General features: G+C 28.0%; 1 protein-coding gene across 2 annotated transcripts in view; it reads right to left on the bottom strand.

The window, feature by feature from the left end:
- LOC111032843 (cerebellar degeneration-related protein 2) overlaps window positions 1-13,402 on the bottom strand; it is a 38,905-nt gene extending 25,503 nt beyond the window's left edge. The window contains exon 1 of one of the 2 annotated variants that reach the window (XM_022313301.1): window positions 12,999-13,402. In XM_022313301.1, coding sequence (XP_022168993.1) covers window positions 12,999-13,065 — 67 coding nt within the window. In that variant the 5' untranslated portion in view covers window positions 13,066-13,402. Of the gene's footprint in view, window positions 1-2,992; window positions 3,215-12,998 lie in introns of those variants that run through there. The other variant, XM_022313300.1, reaches the window with a different exon arrangement.
- Between the last annotated feature and the right edge of the window lie 872 nt (window positions 13,403-14,274).

Here is a 14,274-nt window from a genome sequence, read left to right as displayed (position 1 = left end):
TCACACATTTTACCCGAGGTGATATTTGCTCCCATTAATACACATATAATAATTTATGATATTAATTAATTCTATTATCATCTGCAGACCGTTATATTATGTGCCTTGCAGTATCTATTCTGCGAATGTACTATAATAAACAACATTGAACATTCGAAAAATATATATCATTCGTCAACAAAGTGAAGTGAACACAATGTGTCGAGACTTACTTGCAATATGTAACTACAATTGAAAATGCGTGTCTACTAGGGTAAGAAAAAAAGCGTAGGTACCTATAATTTGTAGAAAAACAACATGCAACTTGATAAAAATCAATCTCGAAGAAGTAGAAATATGTAGGAAACGTCGTCGCTTTTAATTCCAAACGATTACCTAACGCAAAAGTAAATTTCGTTCAGTTTGTTCCGTTTGATTTTGCTTTCACGGCGATTTGAATGAAAAAACCTAGCAATTTGATATAGATCAGACGGCAGTTTAAAATGGCCGGTAACTTATGCCTTTCTCCGACATAGGGTCATACTTTCTACGAACTTGGTGCAGTATAATCAGGCCTATTGTCTTTTTATTTTTTAACATACCTCTTCAAAGTATTTAGCATATATACTCTAGCGGCTAGCATAATATGTAATAAATAATAATGCAATACCTATGTATCACAATTAAAAATAATGACCAGATTTTAATCTCATATAAGATGGATTATGGAACTGATTATTGGAGTATGACTTCTATAATATCAAGAGTACCTATTATAAAATGTATAAAGGTACGAATGTAAAAAATTGAGTTCAGTATAGACAACAGGTATTAGATATTATAGTAAAGTTAAATGTTAACATGAATATATCTTATTTAATATCTTTGTTTTTTTAATAAGAATTTCTAATTTCGAACTTAAAACTAGTTTCATATTTAAAGATCCTAAAACATGAAAAAATCTATTGGTAATCATTGAAAATAATTATGTTAAGAATTATGAAATTTCCACTGAAATTAATTTCTTAAATGTAATACTTTATTTGTTGACATTAGGTAGGTGTGCGAGATTCTTAGTTTAATTTTTAATAACTTGAAATGAAGGTAATATTATGTTAGACTATAATAAAATATACTATAGTCTAATAATAAAAATTAAATCACTAAGTATAAATAAACTTTTTAAACGCCAAAATGTAAGTAGAAACTGAATGCAGTATAAACCACACTTTTAAAATAACTTAAGTATCGAAATTATTCATATTTTCGCTTATTTGAATAAATATTTTTATTTAATACATTTGAGAAAAAAATACGTACTTTTTTTATTATGTATATTATAAAATAGAAAAGTCAAAAGAAAATTATTTTCTTAATAAAGTAATTTCTATGTAGGTGCACGATTCACACATTTGAAATTTACGAGTATAGTCGAGGTAATGAACTCTTCAATTGAATATGCTAAAACAATGCAGTAAATTAATTAAAGTAGTTGTTATTTACTTTGATCATAAGTATGAAATTATGAATTATAATACCTACAAATTATTTTATAAATGTTGTACTAACACATCAACCTTTATAAGACTAAGTACAGTGCGAAAATACCCAGTATTTGAAATACATACCTATTTAACAATATATATTTTTTACGTAAATGATCAACTTATATCATTATGTTTTCTATAACAAATCATTTCTAGAATATTATTATTTTTATACTTATATACATAATACATAATAATTGTAATTGTAATTTGTATTATCAACTTTTAAGACAGACTAAATCATGTATAGAAGATAATTTTCGTGATTAATAATTTTACGTAACATACATTAATTTTTAAATAAATAAATAATATTATGTATGCATAATATCATAGAAATAAAATAATAACAAAATTGTTTATAGATTAAGGAGACAAGTAGATTTTAAAACGAGAAAGCCAGTGAAGTAAATGAAGTATATTGCGGTGAACATAATAGTATAGTATCAACTATCATGCCTGTAATAAATATTAACCCTGATAATATTCTAGTAACAATTTTACTTGTGATATTTATATAAAAAAAACAAAAAAAAACACCATTTTATACTAAATGGAGACAATAAATATACTTAAGTGCCTACTTAATTTATCGGTCAGCTTATGCTATAACTACTAGTTTAATAGTTGTAATTAAAATTACGTATTAATTCAACTTTCTAAAAAAAAAATGTTATACTTTTAATTATGAATTATGATATAAGTTCTACACATTTAAGTATTTAACAATAAAAAAAAATATAACTTCGTCAAATTAGACATTTTGATTTGATACTAGAATCAATTTTATTTAGAATTAATTTTATCAGTGCCATAATCAGAAAATTGTGTTCTATGCGCCAAACACTCTCTTGAATTATGTTCTTTAGTTTGCTACTGTTGAAAATTATTTAAAAAGTTAAATTTAATTTTAAAATTCGATTTTGGAGAAAAGAGATTATTTACACTTAAAACTACGATTACCCATTTAAAAATTCTATTCAAAGGACAAAGGTCTGATTCTATTTTTAATATCTTATACATTTATTTAATGCAGTAGGTACGTAAAAATAAGGTTAACCAACCAACTTTATGTAGGATTACCTACTCAAATAAATTACATATTTAATTATCAGTACTACGTGCATAAAATACAGTGTGGTTGTTGTATAGAGGTTTTACTAAAAATGTGTGTAGTATAAAATATAAATTAAAAGATTCAAATCATGAAACGTTAAATTCTAAAAATCTCTCAGTTTAAACTAAGACAACGTAGGTTTCAAAAAAATTTGGTTAATTTACTTCTTTAATAACAATAATAATAAGGTACTTCATATGGCCACCATATTAAAATATCACATTGTTATAAATTAGGGACGATGTGTAATTTCTCAATTCTGACATACACACACTATAATAACAGTTCAAATAAGAATAAACTAAAGTAATTGTTTATTAATGTAATAAAATATTAATCAAATTCTGACCTGCAAAGCTACAATGTGAGTTTCCATTATTAGTAATGGAAGCCCATTCCGCTGTTAATTCCTTAAACGTTGCCATAGATAATTTAAAATTATTTGAATTGATTACTATACACTATACAATAACAAAAAGATGCAATAGGAAATCAATGAAAAATAATCATTTCTACGAGCATTTAACAAAAAATAAGCCTGATCTCCGGACTAACGGCGTTGACTGCCAACAGAAAACTAATTTAGAATCAAATAACCGAAAGCTGTTGGATTTTCTAAAATTTATTGTCGATACGATTAAAGTTGATATAATGGTAAAAATAAAACAGTAAAATCAACAAAAACCTGTACAGAAGATAACAGATAAGCAATTCGCGTTTGAGTATAAAGTTTAATAGTTCTTATAAATATACACAACTATTTCATTAAATTCCAACAACTAATGCAGCGTGTAAGATTAAAAGTTATGTGAGATACTGAACGGGGATAGTTTTCATGAATATCTATTACTCATTAATATAAAAATAATTTCGTTTTTGTAAATAATTAAATAACAATAACAATAAAATCAGACATACAATTTTAATTTTACTTGAACAACGGAATACATCGAGTCAATAAATAATAATCGTCTCTGAAATATAGTATTTATACCTATTTATTATTTTATTATATCACCTAACTATAAATTAATGTTTTAATACGTCGTGTAATTGCTATCAAATAAGTTCGAGCAAAATCAACTGGTTATTATAATAATTATAGGTATAATTACATTTAATTGGTGTAGCAATTTCAAGAACAGTAAAATACAATAAACCCCTTACTATAGACGTATATGCAATTTATTATACACAACGCCATGTAATAATATCGATATTTTCTGTTGAGGGGAACGATCGTGACAGCGTAGAAACGATCAAAATGTATGTGGATAAGAACTTTGCAGTTATTTTATGAAGGCATTTCTTAAACGCTTTTAATTTTTTAAGGTTGATTTCAAATTTTTATTTTTGATGAATCAAAAAAAATCAATAAACAATGTTACATAAATTAATACGGACTGCATTTTATAATATAGAATAAACAATGTTACAGTCTTGGTTTTAACAGTGAAATACCAAAAATATGAGAACCCATGTGACTTAAATTGATTACAAAATATTTGAAAAATTTGGTATTTAGTAGGTTATTACTCAAATTGGCTTTTGGGTGCAGCTGGCTATAATATTGATATTGGAAACTGTATGCACGCAACGTGTGCATGATACGTTACTATACTATTATGCTTATGCAATAAAAAATTTAAAAAAAACTGTGCTATGTTGAGCTTAGTTGATTGCACTGTTGAATTAGGTAGCTTTATTAATAATACGATGTTAAAGTAGAACAAGTGATGGATTTAAGGGTTTAAAATTTCAAATAAAATCTAATTCCATAAGAGGCCCCTCTTCAAAAATGTATCAGTAACATACTTACGAAATTGTTATTTTTATTAACCCAACCTAACCTAACAATGGTAAATGATATTGAAGTTTGCCATACAAAATGTATTTATTATTTACCGAAACCCGTAGAATTCATTCAGTTTAGTACTGTAATAGTCGTCCCATACAAATTTTAGTAACATAAATATATATTTAAAATTTTACAGTAAACACATTGTATGTTGTTCATTAAAACAGTAAAAATAAATAAGCAACAAGTTTATACGAACTAATTACGAAGTACACTTAAGCCCTGCAGTGTCATTAATATTATGCCCTCCCTTTTATTACGTGACCTATTAATCATTAATCTCAAGCACATCGATCATGCATAAATATTTATTATAAATAATAAAATATCGCACCCCTGACGGGTAATTTTCAAGCGACTTGTGACCTTATTTTCATAGTAAGGTAGGTTTTAGAGTAGGAGCCTTTTTTTGAGCAAGTCTTATGAAGTGTTTCCCACTCCAGTTCGTGAACGATGCATCATCGTTAACCATTTTTTCAATGGGTTAGAATCACGCTCGCGTGTGCACGTGTCTACACACTTTTTAACCCGAGTAAATTTATCACGAACGCACATGCCCCTTAAAAAAATATATGTATAGGTTTCTTTTATTTCTGTCATCCGTTATGTTTTTTTTAAATACATAATTATGGCATTTGTTAGCCTAAAATTGCCAGATAATATGACATGAGCAAAAAATTATACGAAAACCATTTACGTATTCAGTACCCGTTATCGGTACAACTAGTATTGTGAAGTATAAAGAGTAAACATATTTGAATAAAAGTACCTATTCAAATACTTTCAGCATGAAGTATTTTCGATGTTATTTTAAATACTTTTTTTTTATTGAATACCTACTTTTTAATTGTATTGAATTCTTTTGGATTTTTTCGTTTAGCATTTTATTTTTATCCGAAATACTACGAATACGAACCGATATGATTGACATACATTTTGAAAACATTATGCCCCTAAAATACAATAGAAATTTATTCAATTAATAAGCTAAGTAAAATTTATAATATTTACCTACTGTGTTACGTTAATAACAAACCTACAATAAAAAATCAAAAGTATTTGAAAAATATACCAAATAGGTACTTTTTACAAGTATGCTTTACAACACTGTACATAGCTATATGTAATTCTACAGTATATTTAGTGGTTATAGACTTATAGTATACTTAGTGGCTATACGCACTTTATAAAGTGGGTCGTTATTTTCAATAACCGACCAAATATTATATTGTTGATTTTTTCTGTATGTTTCATTATATTTTATCTTATCATAATATAGTGTAGGTAGTATTAAAAATCATAATTTCTTGGTATTTCAATCATTGCAAACTACACCTGCAGGATTAACCACAATTTGCAATCGATAATTGTACAGTGACCGCCGATAAAACCTGTAGTTTCAATAACAAAATAAGTTAGCTAACATAACATTATATAGGTGGGTCTTGTATACAGCCATATAGGATACGGCGATAATACGATCATAGATTATAAACACTAGTACTTATAATCAATATGGTATAGGCACCTACCTAAAATATACCTATGTATACCTACATATTATACGCAGTAATATTATTATTATTATTTGCTGTTATTATATTATAATGAAACGGTCAACGAAGAAATCAGTGTTATAAATACAGTTGGGTATCAATGGTAATCAATGGAAATACTGTATTTTAATATGAACCTTTCAAGTAGTGGGGATTGAGGTACCTTCTTTGGTCATTATAATTTATGATATATTTTTGTTAGGCTGATTTTGCAGTACTATTTATGATTTAAAATAAATTGTTTACTCTATGTACATAAATAATCATAAAATATGTTGTAGGCACAATCGTTTTATTTTTCATTTCTACACCTATGTTATACCGTATACTATGATATGATTTTACACAAAAATTAAATTATAGTCTGTAACATGGTACGTGATATTATTTTAAAATAAGTTTTAGTTTGCTAAGTTCATAAATATTATAAATAATTAATCAACATTTATTGTTGCCTCGTTACTAAAATCGGCACTTTTTTGTACAACAATAAATGTATTTTATAGATCAATATAATATCTATGATCTAATAATGTAGTTATATGTCGTAACAGAGCAATATATAAATAAAGTACTAGTTACTATATAGGTTATATAATATATTCTATTCGTGTATGGTGTATGCTTATATAGGTATGTGTATATAGCAAGAATATATAAGAATAACAATTTACAGGAGATTTGTGAAGTTTGCATAGGTATATTATGTTTTTTTACCCCGTTTTTTTCTCTAGATTTGACGGAGTTGATTGTACAGTTGAGTTAAATTGAAAAATTCGATTATTTCAAACCACACGAAAGTGGCTTACTTTAAGCAATACATGCGAGATATAGAATAAATAATAGCTATAAAATTAATTAAGTAAATATAAATTAGTAATAAATGTGTAGTACAAAACAAAGGCACTTAAGCAAGAACTAAATAAATTATCGTTTTCATTTTAAAAAAAAATGTTTTTCAGTTTAACAATTAAATTGAATTATTAGTTATAGGTAGTTTTAGGTACCTACTACTACTAAAACGTCGTAATGATAATAATGACAAGGTAATAAAAATAATAATAATAGTAGGTAGGTAATTAAATACGTTTTCATCAGATATTAGAAATACATTACAATAATGTAGTAGGTATGTATATGAAATTACTTTATGGTTCTAAAGATAAATTTTATTATTTAAAATATAAGTGAAAATAGTGATGGGGCTGATGGAGTTTTTGAAATGTTTGAAATGTTTATAGAATGATGATCATGCTTGGACTGGGTCCGTCACTCCGACACAGGAGGAATGACTTGCTGTGGCGTTCGTATATTATGTAGTTTTGGTTGGGAGATTTTCACCACTAAATTTTGATTTAGTTAGTTTGAAACAGTAGAAAGTGAAGGCACTCTAGTAAGGTGTGCACTTCATAAATTCAACTTTGATGAAATTTATAGTTTGGTTTTTTTTTAGAAGAGACTAATTAACGGCTTACCTTTTAAATTTGGCCGTATGATAGCGTGCAAATTTAGAAAGACTACTTTAGTATTTTGCATAACTCATTTGATGGATAACTTTTATTGCATACTTGACGGCGCTGCGATCAATGAAACAATAGAAGATTATCGGCATAGGCCTTAAGTTTCATGATTGTTACATTGCAGTGACAGACAGTGTGTGGTTTTAAATGTTTTTTCTTTGGAACTGAGGCTGGTGTTTGATTAATTGGTGTTTTTTGAAGATTTCGAGCTTATTGCTGAAAGGCCTGAGCTCACATAAAAAATTGAGAAGTTTCCTTTTTAATATTCTTGACATGATTGACTGCAATAGGATTAATATTTAGGACGTTCTAGGTGTTAAGGCGGAGATTCACTCACCTAAAGGTGATCGGTAAGGAAGGTCTATATTGCGATCTATATCCGCGTCATTTAGTTATTTAAACTATTTAAAAGTTTTAAAACGATGTTATATTTTATAGTAATTACCTAATACATACAATCACACGAACTATCAAAACAGAGTTGGTTAGATAAAAAACTATCTATAACCACATGAGTTGTATTGAAGTTACATTCAACATCAAGTAGTTAGATAAACTTGGAAATTATTTTTAATATATTATTTTTGCGGGATTCAAATGTCGCCAAATTCACACGAAGAATAATCCTCGAGGTCATTTGAAGTGAAAAATAGGTGTACCAACACATAACGATTTTTCAAACATAAATTATTGGCTTTTTTTTCATCGAGCTTAGGCGATTAATGTCTCTTGTTATTTGATTAATCACGAGACCTTACGATTGATGTAAAATGCACAGTAGATGTCGATTGTAATTTTTGATCATAAGATTTCTAAATAACCCACTGCTATAGTTATTATAGGCATTTAAGTATAATTTAAGTATATGGATAAGCGACCCTGAACTGTACCTAATAAATGTGTATTCGCGTGTTGCTGATCGGAATTTCATTTATAAATATCTCTGTACGTTATCAATTTTTTTCATGAAATAATATAACATACAAATATTTTAACCTTACAATTAACATTGAATTTCCTCCATACGGCTATAACTTTTCCAATTCATACAAAATGTTTCCAACTGTGCTTAATAATATAAAAAGGTCTAATTTTCTTTGCTTACTTGGTATACATATACACGGTATTTATGGTTTATATTCCTTATTTTGATTAGCCCCCCTTGAAGTATAACTCTAGGTACTCCTTAATAATGGCGTATTTGGTAAAAATATCTAATGGTAAAAATATCCAAACAAAAATATATTATTCCTATCATGGGTTTACATCGGTATTCAATTATATGAGTTATACTTTAATACCAATAATGTAATATAAATTATAAAATAGCATTTAAATTAATAATGGAATCAAAGCTTAACAAACTACATTTACAGTGCATAGCTGCATACATACAGTGATGTACAGGTGTATAGTAAAATAAAACTCTCCAGAGTTTATGAATTCAAAACTTTAAGCAACTCATGTTTGTAAGAAATAAGTACCATATTAAAAATATATTTCTATACAAATGTGTTTTAATAAATGTTTTATGACATGTAGATTATTTATTGCATATATATTTAGGCGATAAAATGCTTCATTTTTTTTCATATTTTGATATTTTCGTTCAAATCAAATGGAACAATGTAATTTATCATATTATTTTAACACTGTAATGCGACCGATAGCACGTATCGTACTATCGAGTTAATGTGCTGTCGGTTAAGGCCCCTGCAAACCTTATCAATTTTTCATTAAAACGACCTCAGAGATTAACAACAATTTAGCTAGTTTGAGTACCTAGAGTTCGATTTAAAAATTTGTTGAGATTTTTGATTTGTTAAAGAAGTAAACTTTGCATCGGTCAGAGCATATATTAATAATAGTTATTAATGTATTTAAACATTAGTGATATAGGGCTTCAAAATTTTAAGATCGTATCAATTTTAAAATAGTGAAATGGTGTCATTATTTTGCAGCAACAAGTCCTACCAAAACCGTTAGAAACAAACATACTTTATGGATGCCTCTTCACGTGGTACCTCGAATTTTTCCTACCGAGTTGAAGTGCGAACTTCACAAACGTTATATATATATTTAATATAAAAAAATGAAAAGTTGATAAAATTTAAAATATTTATCCTCGTCAAGAATTCTTTAAAATTGAAAAAGAATTCTCACCGATGGAAAGTAATATTATTGTGCATGCGTTCAAATATCTTACATTTTTTTGAATCGAATCTTTGAAAGTACTTGAATTTTTGTTAGGCGTATAGCTATTTCATCTCCATTATATTGGTTTTGAATATTTTAAATGATCATTAGATGACATGTGCATGCGTGAGCGTAATATCTATGATGAAGATGGTTGGTGGAAGTATACGCACACTAATGATCATTTACTACCCTCACAAAGACGAGCTGCGACTGCAAGGAACGAAAGAATTGCCCAAACATAACTCCTTAAAAATGGCAAATTTACAGGAGCACTAAGCTATATGTTTACGACAAAGATAAAAAAAAATTAAAACACCTTTATTATCATATTGATATTATTATTAGTTATATAAGTACTATATAACACTGTCTAACCTGTTCAATTAAAAATACAAAAACGATTTTTCTAAATTTTTAAATTGAGATATTTTTTCCTAGAATATATTAATACAACTATACTAGACACAGTATTAGTAGTATTATGAATTTATGAGGGTATATAGAAATGTAATTTTAAAAAAAATTTCGGCAATCTTTATTTTTTATCATTTGTTAAAAGTGCATACTGTAGAGGTACTTAAAAAGTTGTGTTTCATAACACAAAACCCATTTTGTTTTCAATGAGTAGTGAAACGCTTTTAGGAGCTACTGAAACCTAGGTAACAAGCAGTTTTTTCTCTCTGCACAGGAAGTAGTCTTGGGAAAAAGAACCACCAACGCCATGTGGAAGGCAACTGAAAATTATTACATGCAATGTTTTCTAGAATTCTAACTCCAATAACGTTAATATAAATATAGTGTACAGTCAACCAATCGCAGGATTGTAAGACTAAAATAGTACTTTGATGTATTGTCAATAGTTTTACTTTTATTTTAATTACCCACCCACTCGCTCGATTGCTGGGTAAATATTTTGGTTTTGACTTTTGGTTAATGTTGTTATAAATATTTATTCGTTTTATATTGTTTTCTTTGTTTGAAACTTATGTATGATAATAGCTGTGTCCCTGTGTAACCTGACTTCCCCAGTAAAAAAATGAACATTCATAATAATGCAACTCTATACCAGTGTACCTCACTTCTTGAACTAATTCGACCAAGATGGTCAATCTGTCTATGGCAGATTGGATATTATAGTATTTGGTATACAGTCCAGTCACCATAACTCAAAGTTGAAGATAGATAAAAATCAAAAAATCCGAATATATATATTATTCGAGTTACCTAACTCGAATTTTACCTAACCTAACCTTAAGACCTCAAGAGAAATAAAAAAAATAAAGTTGTTAAGTTTTACCAGTTATAGTGACTGGAGAGTCGACTGTTTTTTCAAACAAAGTTCTAACTACTCTCTACATGCAGATAAATCTAAGAACAAAAAATCTCTGACATTTTCGTCAAAATCTGTCGAGTAGTTTTTGAATATATAATATTATACAAATATAAATTCATTTTTATATGATAATATATAGATTAAATAAAAGTTCATTTTATTTCTGTTACAACCCCTATTTATCAAGTTCCACGAGCAAAAACTAAATTTTTGAGTGAGCCACATCATGGAAACCAATAGGGGTTAAAAAACAAAGCTATGATAACACCTTCCGAGTCTCAAAGAACACAAGTGCACAATTTGGTGCCATGTGGTTCAATAGCTTCCAAGTGTACAAGCCCCATACAAACGTACATTAATTTTTATATAGGTAATATAGATAGATAAAACATATACCTGTAGGCTACAATAATTACAAAAAGGGGAAAAGTATATAGGTAATAGCCCTGCTATTCGGTAGGGGTCGAGCGTACCTCGTAGTCAGTCATTGATTAGGAACTGTAATGGATGTATTAAATTTGAATTCAATGATAAATCATTGTATAGGTACTATAAAAAAATATTCTAGGCGAAGAAAGTCTAGCTTTTTGGCAACCAATTTAAAAATTAATGTGCGTATTTTATTCCCGAATATTTTAAAAGTACTGAGAATTTTCAATTTTGGAAAGTACTAACTATAGATCCGATAAGGTAATATGATCAGAGTATTTTTTATACTAGAAACTTGTCTTCGGGCATATAAAAAAACACTTCATTGCAAAACCAATACAATACATTCATTGCTTCTCTCAGAATCTAGAATACATTTTTAATTAAAATGTATGACGTCTTTTAAATTACTATGGAACTAAGACGATTTGAAAGAAATTAGAAAATTCTTTTTTCTAAAAATATTGAATGTTCAAATTGATAAACTAGTAATGGATCTGTAAAACTAATAATCAATTAATTTTGAAAAATAATTTAATGTAGGTAGATGATTCGAAATTCTAATTTTACAAATTTGTACAAATAATTACATACTTATCTTAAGTTAGGTATAGTATATACATAGCTATTTTAAATTCTTTGATGGGGCGTGTGTCACATATTTCTTTTAACCCTACTAAAAAATAATTTCATCTCGTACATATGACCCCCTATCGTCCTATTTTAAATACACCAGTTATTTTACTTAAAGTAACGAGGAAAAACAATTGTTAATTTTTATATTTCAAGACAAATATTATCAAAGAATATCCACTAAAATAATTCATAAAAAAAAATACAATATATTTAAGAAACTAAACACGAAGACATTCGCTGTCCAATTATAGTTATTGTTTTATTATTTCCAGTCGTTTTTTGAAAAAAAAGTGCCTATTAATTAAATTATTTTAACTTATTTTAAATGTTTATTTTGTTTTTTATATTTAAAATATGTTATGTCTTGTAATGTTAAGTATAGTTAGTAGGTACTATATATTATAGTAGAACAGGTTACGTTAAGTTATAAGTACCTGCTACATCAAGTATACATTGCAGGAAACCATTTTAATTGATCCATGATTACGTTATACTTCTGAATATAACAGTAAAATTATTAAATTAGTATACGTGTGATATGACGACATGACATAAAAAACATGTAACGCCAACTATTTTACTTAGGTGTCCATTTGCATTCATAATTCATATAATCATATAGTACCTATACGGCCATACACTATCAGTAATCATTCTCCCCTCCGAAATATTTTTAACGCGCGATACTTTCACCTATTCCAGTTCATGTAATACGTTATCTTTGCGAGTATTCTTATCACTTAAACTCAAAATTGTTTGGACTACACAATTTTTACATATTTTAGACTTAAAAATAAAAAAATTAAAACACAATCTGTAATTACCTTTTTCGTAGGATGTATGACAGTAGAAACACGTGTATCCGTCGTTTATGTAGTCGTTGTGTTCCATTTTTATTTTTTTATTCTATGAGCTAAAACGATAAACTTAAAAATATAACAGTCTTGAAGAGAGCACGATAATCGAACAGCCGAAAACACTGGACGACAAAATTGTCGAGAAATGTCTGTCACCACACGCGTACCTACGGTATATCGATCGAGATTTAATGATTAAAACTAATTTGTACATAAAACGATGTATTTACAACGAAAAAGACAACAACAATCGAGGTAAGTATAAGTGACTAGACCGTACACTGGATGGCACAAATCGTTGTTAGACAGGCAGACAGCAGCTGTTGTGCAATTGTGTGTCACGCACGACGGTGGGGACCGTAGTGCAGACCAGACGCCCGGAGAATGACTACCTACAGCGAGCGTGGACGGAAAAAATCAATACCTCATGCTCGCATGTGGCGCGCAAATGCACGGACGTCGGACCGTGGTCCGCGTGTGGTGCATATATTACGTTATTAATATTATTATTATATCGTCGTACAATAATCTGTCATGCTGTGCATTGTTTCGTTTTTTTGGTCAGCAGATTTTATAACGTCCTCGCGTGTAGTTGCGAATAATATACTATAGAGAACGATCGCACGCGTACTACGCTATTTATAATAATTTTTAATATCACAATATTGTGTATGGGTAGGTAGTGATCTCAGGCGACCGCGCAGAGCCGGATCGAGGCGAACTATCATCAAGGGTTAGTTCACTCCGAATCTTGTTCTTACATAATTTATTTTAATCGTCGCTGTCGTCTTAATTGTTTCTCAACATGACATTTAATAAATTAAATTTCTGTGTATTTTCCCTACCTAAACATAAAACCTCAGATTATTATAATATTATAAAGAAAATAATTTGCATACTGTCGTTTCGACAATAACGTCTGGACACACCACAGTAATCAATAAACCAAATTTAATATTTAAGTGAGTTGAGTTAGCAGTGAGTAAATAAATTATAAATATTTACAATAAGTGTTATATTGTTTTACTATTTACAAGAAATGTAATAATATATGATAATATAATAATACAAATAATATAATTACCTATATTAGTATATTGTATAATATATATTTTAGACTATATAGTCTAGAACTAAGGGCACATAAGTTCATTAAATAAGGATAAGATACATTATACTACGCATGCGTTAAAAAAATAAAAAACAATAAACATATTTTATGTAGTAAATATAAATAATATAT

The sequence above is a fragment of the Myzus persicae genome, unplaced genomic scaffold, assembly GCF_001856785.1.
Source record: "Myzus persicae strain clone G006 unplaced genomic scaffold, MPER_G0061.0, whole genome shotgun sequence".
In the NCBI taxonomy this organism is placed as follows: domain Eukaryota; kingdom Metazoa; phylum Arthropoda; class Insecta; order Hemiptera; family Aphididae; genus Myzus; species Myzus persicae.
Note: the sequence above shows the minus strand (reverse complement) of the source record. Positions and strands in the feature narration are given on the sequence as shown.